The sequence below is a fragment of the Drosophila melanogaster genome, chromosome X, assembly GCF_000001215.4.
Source record: "Drosophila melanogaster chromosome X".
NCBI classification, from domain to species: Eukaryota; Metazoa; Arthropoda; class Insecta; order Diptera; family Drosophilidae; genus Drosophila; species Drosophila melanogaster.
Genome location: NC_004354.4, coordinates 3,767,514 through 3,783,623, shown reverse-complemented (window position 1 = coordinate 3,783,623; position 16,110 = coordinate 3,767,514). Strand labels below are relative to the sequence as shown.

The following is a 16,110-nucleotide window of genomic DNA, read 5'->3' as shown; positions in this document are numbered from 1 at the left end:
CACAGTAGCCGCCTCCATTATGCCACCAACAAATATAATAATACCATATTTTCTTAATTCTTACCTGGAATGTGGCGCCCACTCGTTGGGTAACAAACTGTCCGAGCCTGAGGCGATTCTGCATGCACTTCTGTCGCGCCTCCTTCTTCTCGATGCTGCTCTTCTCCTTCAACAGCTTCTTGACCACATCAATACACTTGGCTATGTGGCACTTGTGCTGGTCAATCGTCTTCTGGTTGCCAACAATTTGGGACTTTTGTTCATCGGACAGCCGTGTCATCTCGTCTAGCTTCACCTTGCCCGATTCGTGCTCCGCTTCGCGCTCCTGCAATTCATGCAGCGACACCTCCGTTTGAGTGGCCTTACTATAAGTGATAATGGCCGCTGGCATGGCCATCGGCGGTGGTGGTGGCAGTGGTGGTCCCACACCCACATTTACTCCAACGCCCACGCCAACACCCACACCGACCATCCCAACAACTCCCAGGGATCCGAGTTGATGCGGATGCGTTGGCACGACGGAGGCCGTCGATGTGGTCGGTGGTCCCAGTTGCTGCTGTTGCTGCTGCTGTTGTTGCTGCTGTTGCTGCTGGGATAAGGGCGTCTGCTGCTGAATGGACGCGAGGCTCAGTGGATGACCACCAAGGCCAACGACCACGTGTGGAGGAACCATTTGATTGGAAGTCTGTTGCTGTTGACGCTGCTGTTGTTGCTGCGCCTTGCTGGAGTTGACATAGTGAAAGTCTGATCCCGGTTGCTGCTGCTGCTGTTGCTGTGACGTCTGGGTTTGGGGACTAGCTGGTGGGTAAAGGGCGTAAGCGCTGCTCGTTTGCACTTGCACCTGGTTGCCAGCGGAACCGCCTGCACTGCCTCCCGTCGCAACACCGCTTCCCTGCTGCTGTGCCGCCGTTTGCTGCTGCTGGGCGGATGAGGGTGACTTGCTGCCACCTCCCGTATGTGATCCTCGAAGGCCAGCGGTATTGCCTCCCGCACCACCTGGCACACCGACGCCCACGCCCGTTTGCTGCTTATTGAAATAGTCGTTGATCTTCTTGTTGTCGCTGACTGGCAGCATCAGGCGGGCGCTTTTGCCGCCACCGCTTCCAGAACCGGAACCAGCGCCACCTCCCCCGCTTCCGGCGCCACCGGCTCCTACTCCGCTTCCTGCAGATCCTCCCAGACGATCGCCCAGATTCAGGCTCATGTTTACCTTGGGCATATCACGAAAGGCCAATGATTTGCCCTTCAGGCTGCTGTTGTTAACAACGGTTGCTCCTGCTCCGCCAGAGCCACCGCCACTCCCCGCCTCATCCGCACTAGTGGCACATGGAGGCATTTTTCGCTTCCGTTTCCGCTCCGCTGGCGTCCGAGGCTTGCCTACCGTTAACACCGACGTCGTCGTGGTCGTGCCTGCCGACAAGTAGCCCATCTCGCCTCCATTATTGGAGTGTTGAGGTGGGGGCGGCGGTGGTTGCTGCATTCCCAGTGTGGGCGCAAAGGCGGGATGTTGCTGTTGAATCGCTGCTGCTGCAGCTCCTGGCGTTGCTGCACCGCCACTCAGCATATCATTGACATCCTTCTCGCTATGCGAGGAGCCAGTGCTCATATTCGAATCCGGATTGCTGCTACCCTGATGCAGCCCTTGCAGCGACTGCTGGTGGAAGTGTTGCTGCTGTTGCTGGTGGAGTTGTTGTTGCTGCTGCTGATGCAGTTGCAGCTGATGCGGATGCTTGTGCAGGTGCTGCAAATGTTGATGTGGGAGTATCTGCTGCTGCTGTTGCGCCTGCTGCTGGGGATTCTGTTGCTCCTGTTGCTGCTGCTGCTGCGACTGTTGCTGGGCGCTGTGATGGTTAGGGAAATGCTGTTGTTGCTGCTGTGGGGGTTGTAACTGTTGCTGTTGATGTGGATGGTGTTGACTTAGGGACGAAGTGTTCTGCGGGGACATCTGCAAATGGGCGCCGGGGGACATCTGTAATACAAAGCAAAGAAATATTTTTATAAGTATTGGATTAAAATACTTAATAATACTGTTAAAATAAACGTCCGTTATTTAAGTGCACATGACGTTGCCATTTCGAAAAGCATTTTTCGCTCATTCTTTGATAACGAAAAAAAAATTAGAACTTTCGAATATTAAATATCTTTGTTTGCCAGCAAATCGAATCATTGTTAATACATAAAATATTAAAATAATTGATTTTCTTTGTTGTAAACTCAAAACTGTTCGAAAATAAACATTTCTTTTACGTCTGCAATGGTTTAATTCTACAATTCAATGCATTTATCGTATGGAATGATGTGAATATATGTTTGCCCCAACATTAATGATTTCTTTTATTTCTTTTTCTTCTTTGATGGAATTTCATTCGTTTAGCTTTTGGATATAATTTACACTCCGTCTCTCACTGACTGCTTTATGCACTTTGCAACACTGACGCCGCTTTTGTTTTGCTCCGCTGCTTCTTTCGTTTTGCAGTTGCTCTCGCTCTCTCTTTCGCTTTGGGTGAGATAGTGCTGCCACATGCGCGATATTCGGAAATCGCGACTAGGTGGCAACCCGAGCGGTGGCAACAGAAGAGGCATCAAAGGAGAATGTGCAAAATAAGTGCACGAGTGCGAGCGGGACGAAAATAGCGCGGCTGCGGCATGCGTTGCGTGCTCGAGAGTGCGAGGGAAATAACAGCAGCGAAAGAGAGCCAGAATGCAGCGGCATTTGTATGTGTGTATGTAATGTTTTATTAAAAAGCAAAGCGCAGACAATGAAAAAATTGAACAATTTTACTGGAAATGAAAATGGCTACTCAAGACCCTTTCCTGTTTGTTTTTTTTTGCGCTGGTTTACTTTTCGATTTCAATTTTCTGTAAACTTTCATTTTTTTTTAGTATGAAAATTGTATTTTAAGGGTACAATTTTTCAGTCAAATTCCCGTTCACCTTTTTTAAGCGCCGCATATTTTTCTGCACACACATACGTGGCTAAGTGCGTGAGTTGTGTATTTGTGTGTGTTTTGCTTTTCACATTATATTACAATATTATCACATTTGGGTTTCCTTTTGTTTTATTTTTGTCTTTTCGTTCAGTTTGCACTAATTTTCACATTTGCCTTGTTATTTTCCTTTATGTATATATACATAACATAAACACATATATATGGTTTATTTGTACTTATATATTATAACCGTGTTTATTCCGATTTTTTTGCAGTCGCTCTCATCGTGCGCTTGTGTGTTTGTAAAATGGTAATGAGCGGAGCGAAAGAAAGAAGAAGGTGCAAACACACAGAGAGTTAGCAAACGAAGAGGAAGAACAAGAGCGGCGAGAGGGAGAGTGCGACGGAACGAGCAAAAGAGCGAGTGTAACTATTCGCTTATTTGCGAAAACGAAAAAGAAACCGAAACGAAAACGGACAAAAGTACACTTAAAATTATCACGATTGCTTTATACACTATATTGAATGCTTTTTTTTCCTATTTGGTCTTTGGGTGATAAATATTTTTCTGCGCATCTGCCGTGCGCGCGTTCGATTAAAAACAACAGCGAAAGCAAACTACACACGCCGCCAACTACAACTACAAATACAAGCTGCGCTGCCAGCTTCGCGGCGTTGCAGCTTCTTCTTCTTCTTTTGCTGCTGCCTTCCATTCCAACGAACTTCCAATCCAAAACGGAAAGCAGCTGCTGCTAGCCGAATGATGTAGAAGAGGGGTGGGGACACCGTGGGGAGTGAAAAGAGAGGAGTCCAAGAGAGAGAGAGAGAGAGAGAGAGAGAGTGACAGAGAGACAGCCGGCGTCTTTGTCAATTCGCGAGCGACGACGCCGGCAGAGGGCGCCATTGCCACAACACCACAAACAAATACAACATGGCAACAGTGCTGCCCTTCGACTACGGAAAAAGAAGTAATACAGCCAGGATCAAGATAACTGGAAAACTAGCTAGAGGTTTTAAGAACACAAATGTCAAACAATTTAAGGCATAAGCGAAACGGAAGCATAAGGAAAAGCTGTTGGGCGAACTAACAAAAAAGTTTTTCCAAATATGGCTAATGCATGAAAATTGTAACGGCCAGTGAAACACGAAATTGGCAACACTGAGAAAAATTGAAAAACCGAGAATAAGCGTGCACAACGAGAAGCGAGACGATAAAATGAGCTAACGAAAACGAGGGGGGTTCGGAAGAGGGGGGCCAAGCAGAACAAGAAGTGTGTTCCGACGTAGAAGGAGAAGCGCAAAACCCAAAGCGACAAACGACGACGACTTAATTTTTGGGCCGTGCCTTTGCCTCACGTGGGCGCGAATGAGATAAATCTATGATGATGATTATGCTACTGCAGTGCGAAAGGGAGAAGAGAGTGAGGGGCAGTGCGAAAGGGAGAGGCAGAGAGGTGCATGCGAAAAGAGCAGAGGAGCCAATGTGGAATGGAAATGCGGACCGAGGTGGAATGGAATTGCACAGCCAAAAAATTAGGTCTCTCGATGTAAAATTGTATAAATTAAAATTAAAGTTAAAGTGAACTGGAAATTTATACATTTAATTTGATTCACTCTAATTACTTTTAATTTCTTTTGTATAAAAGCTATCAGCTATTTATGTCAATAATTTATAAAGCCAATTTTTCTCTCTACACAAAACAAATAGGGAATACGGCTACATGGACCTGGAAGGATGAAAAAAAAGAGAAGGGAAGCAGAGAAAGAAGGGAAGGAAACCGGAAGACGGGCACAAGTGGGTGGTTGGGCGTTGCGTGGGTGTGGCACTGAAAACCAACGGAACTCACATGCATTACGCATATGCATTTCTTATTGAGAGAAAATCTCAGTGCGAGAGGATGACGGAGAGAGAGAGAGAGAGAAGTGACGGGACGAGCGAACTAGGATGAGATATGATTATGAAGAGATACATTCCAATAGTGCTTGAAAAGTCTGGTATGCTGTTATTTACAGTCAAATAGTTATATTTATTATTCCCGAGTAATATTTCAAGAATTAGTACCTCCTAGTTGCAAAGTTGCAATTAAGGAAGAAAATACTAAGCGAACCAGTTTCTTTTCGGGTTTTTTGGCAATATTGTTGATAAGGCAATGTTGATGTAAGCGTGTATTTTTTTAAACTGGTTTGCTGTTGTCCCGCAAGAGACGTTGACTTCAAGCCAAAGAAAACAAAAGAAAAAGCAGTAAAACAGCAAAAACAAACACATCAGAAAAAGCACAGCAAAAAATACATCGAACCGCAACTCGGACTCGGCTCGACTGCGCTGTCGGCTCTCAGTCGCGCCGCATCTGCTGGCGCAGTTTAACAGTTCACGTCGATGAGTCAAGGTCGAGAGACGTCACGCAAATTTTCGTTTTCATTGCCTTTTGCTTACAGACAAAAAACACAACAACAAATGGCACCAAAGAGCGGCCACACACACATGCTGTTTTATTTTTAGACCCGAATGACGAGCCGAAGAGGAAACGAAGTTGCACGAGAGCGGCTGATTAAGCTACGAGAGAGCGATATAACATCTGCTCCGCTACAAAAATGAATGAATAAATGTCGTTGTTGTTCCTTTAAATTTAGGCTATTGAAATTGTTGGCAATTTAAATATAAACATTATCTAAAAGGGGGAAATGAATATGTGCTGCAATAAAAAGCACTTAATTTACCCATTTTAAAAAAGGAAGGGGTGATATAAATTTGTGGGAAATTTTTGATTATGGAATTCCGACTAATCTCAGCGTTTCAAGCTCGATTTTTATACCAATTATTATTTATTTGTTAAACTTTTTGGTTTTATTAAATAAGTATTATATTTCCTCATTACGAATTTATTTCCCCACAAATCAACGTTAGGTTGAGCTATCTATTCAATTTTCTGTCCATTATTCGTATGAAAAGGGTTTAAATTAAAATTATTACGAGTCTCTAAAGCGTTTCTATTTAATCAGAAATTTCAAATTTTATGGGTTTCCTATCCGCGTTTCTATTTTTGTTTTCCCAAGCGATTTATTGCTTTATTTATTAATTCCCATCGGGTTAACATTAACATAGTTTCTTTTTGTTGCTTTTTGTGGCCCAATTTTGCAGGCGTCGCTGTTAACGCTGGTGTCGCAGTCGACGCAGGCTGGGCGCTCAGCACAATGAGCTGTTATTCTATTCGCTCTCTCCCTCACTCTCTACATCGTCTAGCACGTGCACGGACAAAACAGCTCAATGTAAACAGAGAGAGGGAAAGAGAGAGACGGAGAGAAAAGAAAGGAAAAACAACCAAACACACTCACGCTTTTTGTAAATATGCGGCCACTGGCAGTTTTGTTGTTGCTTTTGCTGCCGTTACTCGTGCTGCGACTGCGTTTCCGAGCGGAGGCAGAGGCGCTGGCAGAGGCTAACATTATTTGGCCGCTGCTATTGCTGCTATTATTGTCGATATTATTTTTGTTGCTGTTACTAGTGGTATTGTAGTTCTTGCAACTGCTGCTACTATTGTTGCTATTGCTATTGCTGTTAAACGATGTTATCGTTGCTGTATTTGCACCTTGCTTTTTCGTTTGCTTTTGTTGAGCTGTTTGAAATTGCTGTTTTTGTAGTATTTCTGGTATTTGCAACAGTTCTGGTTTTCTTGCTGAACGTTGTATTTGTTGCAATTCTGATATTTTCTGCTGACTTTGCAATATTTGTGTGGGTTGCATGTGCGCCCTTTCATTGACACGCTGATAATCAACGATTTGCTTTTGTTGCTGTTGTTGATGATGGTGAATTTGTTGCATATAACATTCTTGTTGCTGTGTTTTTTGTACAAAATGCAACTTGTTTATTTCTACGGTTTGCTGAACTTGTAGAAAATCCTGACAGTTTTGCATATGATGTTGATTTCGGGGTATATCTTTATAATAATTATTTAGTTGTAAACGCGATTTCTGTTGTTGCCTTTGCTGTGCTTCTCTTATTTCCAGTTGTTGCTGTTGTTGCTGGAGCATTGCTAGAGCGAATGAACCGCAAAGAGGAGACGGCGTACAAGACATAACATGTTCGCCTCGCTAAACTAGCTCTATCTCGCTCAGGCACGAAACAGCTGACACTTGCCGGCTGAATCAGCTGCTCTAGCTCTCTCGCTTTGCGACTCTCCGTCTATCTCCCTCTCTTTGTTTCTCTTCACACATGCACAAACACACAGAGATGCACAAGAAAAAAAAACAAGTCTCGCCTTTAACGTTTTTTCTCCTTCTTTCTTTCGTTTTTTTGTAGTAGGAAGTTGTGTGCGCGAATTTTAAGCGACACTGGGCGACACGTCACGTTGCTCGCTCTTTAAGTTTAAGTTCGACACTGAGAGCCAGTCGGCTAAAATTGGCAAATCCAAAGCACAAACACACACACGGTAACACAAAAAAAAATTAAGCCGAACGCGACTCAACGAATGTTGTACTTTTCGTTTTTTCTGGTTTCTTGCGCACACACAGGCACATTGCATGTATATACAAGTGCGTAAATATGTATGAGAGCAGGCAGTGTGTAATGTCTGCTAACCGAGTGAACTTAAATTGTGTTTAGCAACCGCCGACAAAACCAAAACGACACCGACACCACCGCCGTCTGCAGCCGAAATGTCGTTCTGCTCTCTGCTCTCAGCGGTGCTCCTCTCGCTGCTGCTCTGCGGCTCTGCCATGCTCTCGTTGCTTCGCGATGTTTCGCGCTTGTTCTTGTTGGCAAGACCGCTGACTGCGCTGCCCACGCTGACTTCGGCGTTAGAAAGCTTGCACATTCGCTAACTGCAATGCAATTACATATTTTTTTAATCCCCTTATCCACAGCATTTTATTCAGGGTATATCTGTAAATCATTTCACATACATATGTAGTTTAAATAATTTTTATATCCAAATCTATTAGCTTCGTTTGACTTTTTATTTTTTGATGGCTGCATTTATTATTTCGTTCAACTTGCGCAGCTCACGTTAAGAATGCAAATGTTAACACATACAAAACGCATATACACATACACACATACATACACATGTATGTACATTTCGTAATCGAAAGCAACCGCAACAAATAAAACCCTCGTATTAATTTGTTTCAGTGCTGTTTAATCACAATTATAGCCACAACAAAACTATTGTTTATGGATTAATAGATATGTATGGTCATGTATGTACATAAACTTTACGACGTTTTTAGGAGAAATAAATAAGAACAATAAAACTGAAAATGATGACACTTTTTAATAAAAAAAAATATCGAATCATTTTGTAGTATTTTCGCCAATATTGTAAATGAAAGAGAGAAGGCAATACTTGTGCCGTTACTTCGCCGACAAAATGCAAGCTAACGGTTGCCTTGCCAATGACAGGTGATGAAGCAAGACAGAGAGGGGGACAAAAAAAAAACGAGACAGAGAAATAATGCGGGGCTGTGGGCACTTTTATACATTCTCTGTCTATTTTTTTCATTCGTTTTGGGATATATTAAGGGAGAAGATAAATTAAATTTGCACATACACAAATAAAGTCATTGGTGTAGATGGTGTACATACATACGTATGTATTGGTCATAGGTAAAACACTCATTTTTGCATATTTCGGATTTTCACAAGCAAAAGAAAATCAATGAACTCAAATCTGCAATTTTCCCTGGTTTCTTCCTTTTTTTTATTTTCTTTAGGATTTTTCAGCGATTTTTACTTTTTAATGGATGAGTTGTGTTGCACTTTTTTGCGATTCGTCGCTGATTTTTCCTCCATTTGATTTGTGAAACTTTCACCAGAAACAAGTCAACAACAACTGTGCCAGAGCAAAATGATTAAATTTTTCTACACACTTTTATGTACCTGTTTTCTCCTTTTTTTTTGCATATGAGTGAGTTAGTTAGAGAGTGTTTGTGTGTTTGTATGTGCATATGCTTTCCCAGGCCTTCGAAAATTAAAAACCAAATGCCAGCTGACGTAATCACGCAGCATAACAAATAAGAAAACAGAAAATAAAAGATTCGGTGTATAAAACAAAAGTTTTGTGAATTGGGCGCGCGTGTGTCTCCGTCGTCAAGTTGAGTCAATCAACAAATACACACGGACACTACATAGTCAGATGTGCACACGAAACGACAGTAAAGTCTCCTCAAAACAAACGCGAGTTATTTAATCTATCTAAAAGAAATAAACACAATTCCAAAAAAGATCTTTTTGATCTTGTAGATAGTTTCTAGATCTACTATTTGTGTTGTCTTTGATGTTACAAAAAATTCATAAAATTTGGGGCGACACAATGAATACAATACCAGGATTTACTGTAGATCTATACGTACATACATATGTATGTATGTACATAATTGTGAATTGTTAAGCAGTTGTCGCACAATCAGAAAAATAGCAAAGCAAAGTGAGCAAAACAGAGACACTGATAGATAAAGAAGACGAGGTGAAAAAAGATTGAAAAAATCACGAACAAACATATGAAGGGATATGTTATCGAACACGTTAAAAGTCAAGATTTAAAAGAATTTTATACGATTTCAATCATCTGGGTCAACCGAAAAAGATAAGAAAAATTATTTGATAAATACATTTTCTACATTTTCTGCATACCCCCCTAATTAGACTTTAATTCGGCATTTCCGATCAGAAATTCTATAAAAATCGCGTAATCAATTAGAAAAAAGAAGACGGAACGAATGGAAAGCATAACTAGTTAGAATGTTTAAAAGCTTTATGAGATGAAACCAGGCAAATACCTTAAATATGCGACAAGCTTTCGACGTTTATCTGTTTGCCTTTGCTTGTCGTTGGCCTTTTGTTGTTTCCCTTTTGATAACAAACGGCGAGTATGACAAATAAAACAAAAGAAACCTACAAAAAAGCATTGAGAACGAGAATCAACAAATTAACATGCCGCGAATGTAGAAACACAACAATGGCGAAAAAAACATAGAGAACCTCATGTGGGAGAGGCAAAGAGGGCCAAAAACAAAACAGCACAATGAAAAGTGGAGAGCAATAGTGTTGCTCAATATAATTTTATGTGCTTCATTTGGAATAAATATTTAAAAAATATGGATGGATTTGGAAGCTCATATCTTATATAGAAATAACAATTATATCGGTTTGTATAACAAAATCGACCTAATATTTTTTTCATTTCGACGCCAATAAAAGTATGTAAATTCTAATGGTAAATTTAATTTGTCTTACAATTAGATCTGGCGGGGAAAACCGTTGAACTGACAGCACTGTTACTCTCGCAGAGTCGTCTAATTATGCTGAACCAACAAATACAACTATAACAAGAACAGGCAAATGAGGTGTGAGAAGGGGATAAGAGAGAAAGAGAGCGACCCAGTCAGTGGAAAAGACGGCGACCCACGACAACAAAAAACGCAGCGAGTGACGAAGAACGAGTTGCTCTCGTCTCCTCTATTTTTCACACCCTCCCCGACCCTTTTTTTGTGGATAACTTAAAAACAGTTTAATTTACTATTTGAGCAAACGCGAAATGCAAAAACAATCAGCACACACATTCATACACATACGAACACTCGCAAATAAAGAAATTGAACAAAAGAAAATGAACGGACACAGAGGAAAGAGTGGCGGAATAAAATAAATAAAAGGCAACTGACGTTTGACGACGTGTCGTCGTTTTCGTTTTGCGTTTTTGTTCGCCGTTTGCCTTCCTTGCTTCTTTCGCTTTACTCTTTGGTTTGCGCTTCGTTTCGGCTGCGCGTGTTTTTCGTTTCAGTTATTATTGAGACTAAAAATGCGGCGTGAGATTTGATTGTGAGTAAGCGCAACGCAAAGCGCAAATCGTCAAAGCGACAGCGCTGGCAGTGGCAGCGACGTCGGCAGAGTACGCTTCACACAAAAAAATATATAAAACTGTAGTAATAATAATAAAAGGCGACAGAACAGAAAATTCGCACAAAATAAAAACTCACGAATGACGGATTGAAAGCAAAAGACGAAAAGTTGAATACCCTATCAAATCCTCAGTGAAAACATTACAATGTCAAAGTTCAAAAAATAAATGTCGAAAATTAATTCTAAATGGACTTGTGTTGAATTATTAGGCTTCCAAAGTTAAGCATAAGTCACCGATATTATTGGGATTGGGCGTTTGGGCCAGACGACGGGCGAGGGGCGTGTCATATTGTTAAATACGCTTCTTATTTGCTGGCCGAGTCAAATATTTCATATGAGGTAATCGACATTGTCGTCGTGAATATACATATTTTGTTTATCGCAAATGTATAAATATACCCGGCAAAGCAAAACAAACCGAAAATTGCCAAAAAAAAAGTAAATAAAAAACAAGGCAAGGGAGCAAGAACAGAAACATTACCGCATCTGTTGGAATGAATAATATTCCCCATTTTGTTACATTTTTTTTCTAGCATTCATGAATACATCCAATACCCATGATGTGTACATTCATAGGTGAGAAATCTTGACAAAAATTTCAATTCTTAGCAGAATGGAATTGTTTAGGACTTAAAAAAAAATAAAATTAAAACGAAACTGCAGGGGAAATTAGTTTATTTTTAGAGGTATTCAAGAGGGCAGAGAAAAGAGCGAGATCTAAATAAATAGGTATCGAAAAGATGGGGCATAATACATTCATACATACATACATCCTATACTATCCCTGCAGTTTCATAATTCATCGCTCTTGAAAAACATTATAAAATCATCGCTTAAGCCAGCAGAACTGGTTTTTCTAAATCCGTAGGACATTTATTTATACAAATTGATAAAAAAAAATGGAATTTATTGTAATAAAAAAGCGCGAATTAAGTGATGAAAAAGCGAAGAATCGAACTGCGGATTGAATCGGAAACGGAATGGCTCTATAAGTTAACTTCATTATTCTTATCAACGGGAAAATGTGTTACGTACATATACAAACATATATGTATGGACATACATATGTATGTGAAAGCAAGTATATTATGTACACAAAGAGAAAGATAACGAATGCAGAGGAAGCAGCTGAAAAAGTGGGGAATACACCAGAGATTGTGTATTCTCGGAGCCACATTCCCCATATATTTCCAACAAGGTAGCAGCAAGGTACTACCAAAAAGGCATAGAAAAAAACATAAATATACATTTGTAAAATATATGTATGTACAATACAAATCTTATTCAATTATGGGGTTTGTTGCAATTCCAACTTGATTAGCGCTATTTGCGATTTTGTGTTTCCTTCTAAACGTATGTATGTATGTATGTATGTATGTATTTGCCATTCCGCGTAGATTACCAATCGGTTTTATAAATATAAACCAGAAATCGGCAAACTGAGCACCTCAATCGATTTGTCATTGAAATTGTGTGTATAAATGAGGCACAAATTACGATTCTGGGGATGAGCGCATGTTTAGAGCATGGGGCATGTAGTGTAGTTGGTGACTCAACTCGACTCAGGGTACACACCCCACCCCTGCCAACCACCGACATTATTTGACCGACTCTTAGGCCCGATCATCTTTATCGGCTGACTGTCATAGTCCAGTCGATTCGAACGGAGAGCCAGCCAGCAAAAGCCAAGACTGAGAAGCCAGAAGTCAGGATAGCCGCCTTCGATTGCCTTTTGGCTGTGGGTTAAACACAACCCGTTTGTTTCCCTGTAAATCGGCATACATATATATAAAATGTATGTATGTATATGTAACATACATATGTATATAGAAGCGTATACGCATTATTTATTGAACGAATCTGCTTCGCTTTGCGCTTATTTCTGTTTTCCTTTTCGAATGCCTATTGAGTTATTGATTTTGATTCTCACATTTTTGTGTGCCCCTCGGATTCTCCCCTTCCCTTATCTTGCAGTTTGCTTTTTTTTTTATTTTATTTTGTAACCAAATGTACAATATATGTATGTATGTATAGTGGGTATGGGAAAATCTATCGAGGTGCGCTTATTATATAGCCTTTGCTTTAGAACATTGCCCTCGACTTTGCTGTGAGCTCTCGCCGAGCTTTTGTGATTTTTTCTACTTTTTATTGCCATTGAAACAATTTGTGCTTAAAATTGTTTAGATAAGATTTAATTAGAACAAACAATGCAGCGCTAAGGCAAATAAAGAGCAAACTGAGAAGCAAAACCCGAAAATACTGAGCGAAATAATATGGTAGGAATATTCCCATATCCACATGTAAATACATACATACATACATATGTACATCGATTTTTAGTTGGCAACACAAAGAACTCGGTTTTTAGGGCGGTTAATTAGGGTTGTTAATTTTTCATTGCATTTGAATGACAGCATTTTCAATTATCTGTCATGTCGGGCATTTAATGCGAATTCCAATGCGATTCGCAGCTTTTCTGGTTTCAGTTGAAATTTCAATCAAAGAGCAACTCGTGAATATTTATCAGTCAGACTAATTGTGACATACTTAGTCGTGTGTAAGAGTATGCATGTATAGATACATACATATACATACATACATACATATATACGTACTTATATGAACGATGTATTGGCGTCTGTCTATATATATCGGGGCACTATATACAGCTATACAGCAGCTATAATAACAACAATGAACGCAAGTCATACGAAATTTCATTGGAAGTTCATGCTGCCTCTTTCTCTTCTCTTCATTTTGTTTCGCCTTCGCCTTTTTTTGCCGTCCGTTTTGGACACAACTTCTATTTTTCGATTACGATTGTACACTCAGATTCGCTGGCGATTTTTCTTGATTTTTATCCACCAAGCGCAAGCTTGAAAAGCTTTTTTCTGACACCCAGCCAGCTTCTTTTTTTTTCTTTTTCGATGTTAAAAAAAAATTAACAAAAAAAAAACGGCAGAACTAAAATATCAAATTGTAACATATTTGAATCGAACGTATGATAACTCATACTAGATTCGTTGGAAACTATCGAAACAGGTAGAAACCATACATTTCCCGACCCTGCGCCTAATCCAGTCATGTTTAGTCGGTTTTCTAGTTGGTTTTCCTTGGTGCGTTCAAAAATCTCTGGCAAACGGGGCGTATAGTTGATGCTGATGTTTAAGGCATTCTGTAGTTTGATTGGTTTGAGCCATCATCATTGGCAGTGGCTGGTGCGACCAGCTGGTGCTGGTCTCCACCACCAAATCCTTCCTCTCTTGCCCACCCAAATCCACTACCTCACCCCTCCATCATCATCATGCTCTTGGCCCAAACGAACCCTACCGCCAAAAACCGCCCGCACACCATCATTTCAAATGTTGTCCAAGGCGGGTGGCGGCGGGGTAGGGTGTGGGTTTGGTTGGCTCTCGCCGAAATTCGCAGCTCACTTTTGGGTTAACGATTATAGGATGGCTGTTTCAAAGGAGGAGGGCTCTCTCATCCTTTCTGCTACCAACCAGGCAACTGCCACTGGAATTGTTTTTCGTCTCGCTTGCACTTGTAGCCAAACATCAAGTGCAACATCTGAGTGGAGAGCTAACTAAACAACAACTAAAGTGAGGGCAGAGCAGCGGCAGAGCTGCAGCAGAACACTAGGGCACTGCACTTAGCAAAATTCCCATGTCTTGTTTAAATGAAAACAAATTTTCGATATTCTTCATTCATGAACAACTGATAATGTTGCATATATGCAAACGAAATGCAAACATCAGCTGTTATTTATTCGTTTCAAGGTAATTAATTTGTTGGGGTGTATGGTATTAGCTGGAGAAAGCAGTGCAATTATCAGCAGAGGCTGAAAAACTAGCGGCGGTAAAGAGCCAAAGAGAGAGGAAAGGGGTGGGGTGGCATGGGGTGGGGATGGTTGGCTTGTGGCATATAGGACTCTTGCCACAGCGGGCGGCTGAAGAGGTGAAAAGTGGGTGGGTCAGAAAGGGGGGTGGGGGGTGGGGTGGTAGAATGGCCTGCCAAATACACAGAGGCCAAGCGAAGCCAAAGCAAATATTTCAAACTCGCCTGGAAATATGGAAAGTTTGTCTGCGTGTGGGCTGCGTGCTTCTGCACTGCTGTGCGTGTCTGTATGTGTGTATGTGTGGGTGTGTGTGTAAGCTTGGAGAACATCTATGTGTGTGTGTGTGTGTGTGTGGTCGTATGCATTGGGCCAAATGCATTCGGCGCTCCTGCACCTGCTGCACTCCAAAGCCACCACCATGCCCCTTTTTCCAACAAAATTTGGCCACCCCATTTTCTACACGTGAAAAAATTTGATCAAAAAGGCCATTCTACATTTTGGAGAATTTCGGAGCTTCTGTTTCGTAATTAAAAATATTTATATTTTAAGAAGCTTACTGAAGGAATATACTTTCATTCATTATGCAGCACTTTTTTCGCGTCAGCTCCTTTTTTTTCTTTCTTTTTGGCTCCTTTTTTTTCTTTCTTTTTGGCTGTGTATCAATTTCAAAATGGCGGAGTGAATGTTGCCATGTGATTGCCAAGGGGTGGGGCAAGTTTCGAGCACTCGGCGAAAGTAAAACCCCCACCCCCATCCCCAACCCTCTCACACAGCAAACGTGAGTAAGTGTGCGTGTCTCGCGCTATTTGGCGGAAGTCACAAACTTATTGGTTAGCAACGGACCAAAAAGAGGGATAACCAGGGATGCAGTGGCCCATTGTGGGGGGGGGGGGTTGATTTTTTGCCCGGATAAAATGGCGGACATGGCCTAGAGACGTGTAAGCGAAAGCAGCAACAACAATAATTAACACAATAAATTACCACACTATTGTGTTACCAAAACTGAGAAAATTCTGCACAACCATTGACATTTTCCAGTTTACAAATTATTTTCCACGAATGGTGCAACTCTCTTCCCCTGGCACTTATATAGTTAATTATACTACAATATATAGTTAATTATACATATGCATAAATATATATGAAATTCGGATACATATAAATTCAAGTCAAGTTCCTAACTAAGTTTCCACCTTATTGCGAATAATACTCACATAGGACAGATACATCTCTACATAAAAAGTATTAAGACACAAGTAATAAGAAAACTCTTTATATCCTTACCTGAAAGTAAAGAAAGGTAAAAAGAATAAGTTTATATAGCAAATGTCAGAAGAGCTACGATCATATGTAAAATCTATATGGGCTAAAAACATATTCATTCATTTATGCATTAAACAACGAGTAATTGTACGACATTTTTCATCTCCAAGTTGCAAAATGCT

At 40.9% G+C, this 16,110-nt stretch overlaps 1 protein-coding gene and 1 non-coding gene across 15 annotated transcripts in view; both read right to left on the bottom strand.

Annotated features, from left to right (window-relative positions):
* The window catches only part of Tlk (Tousled-like kinase), a gene marked incomplete at its 5' end in the record, with an annotated part of 69,764 nt that overhangs the window by 6,147 nt on the left and 47,507 nt on the right, over positions 1 to 16,110 (bottom strand). For 10 of the 14 annotated variants that reach the window (NM_001144680.3, NM_001382078.1, NM_001414088.1 and 7 more), the window contains one exon: positions 65 to 1,969. In NM_001144680.3, the coding sequence (NP_001138152.1) occupies positions 65 to 1,969 (1,905 nt within the window). Of the gene's footprint in view, positions 1 to 64; positions 1,970 to 2,934; positions 3,482 to 6,263; positions 7,810 to 10,589; positions 10,985 to 16,110 lie in introns of those variants that run through there. The other 4 variants (NM_001144681.3, NM_001272293.1, NM_001144683.1 and 1 more) reach the window with 4 other exon arrangements.
* Positions 6,119 to 6,242, bottom strand: mir-4962 (mir-4962 stem loop). Its single transcript, NR_047749.1, has one exon. It is a non-coding gene; the product is annotated as a mir-4962 precursor RNA (primary transcript).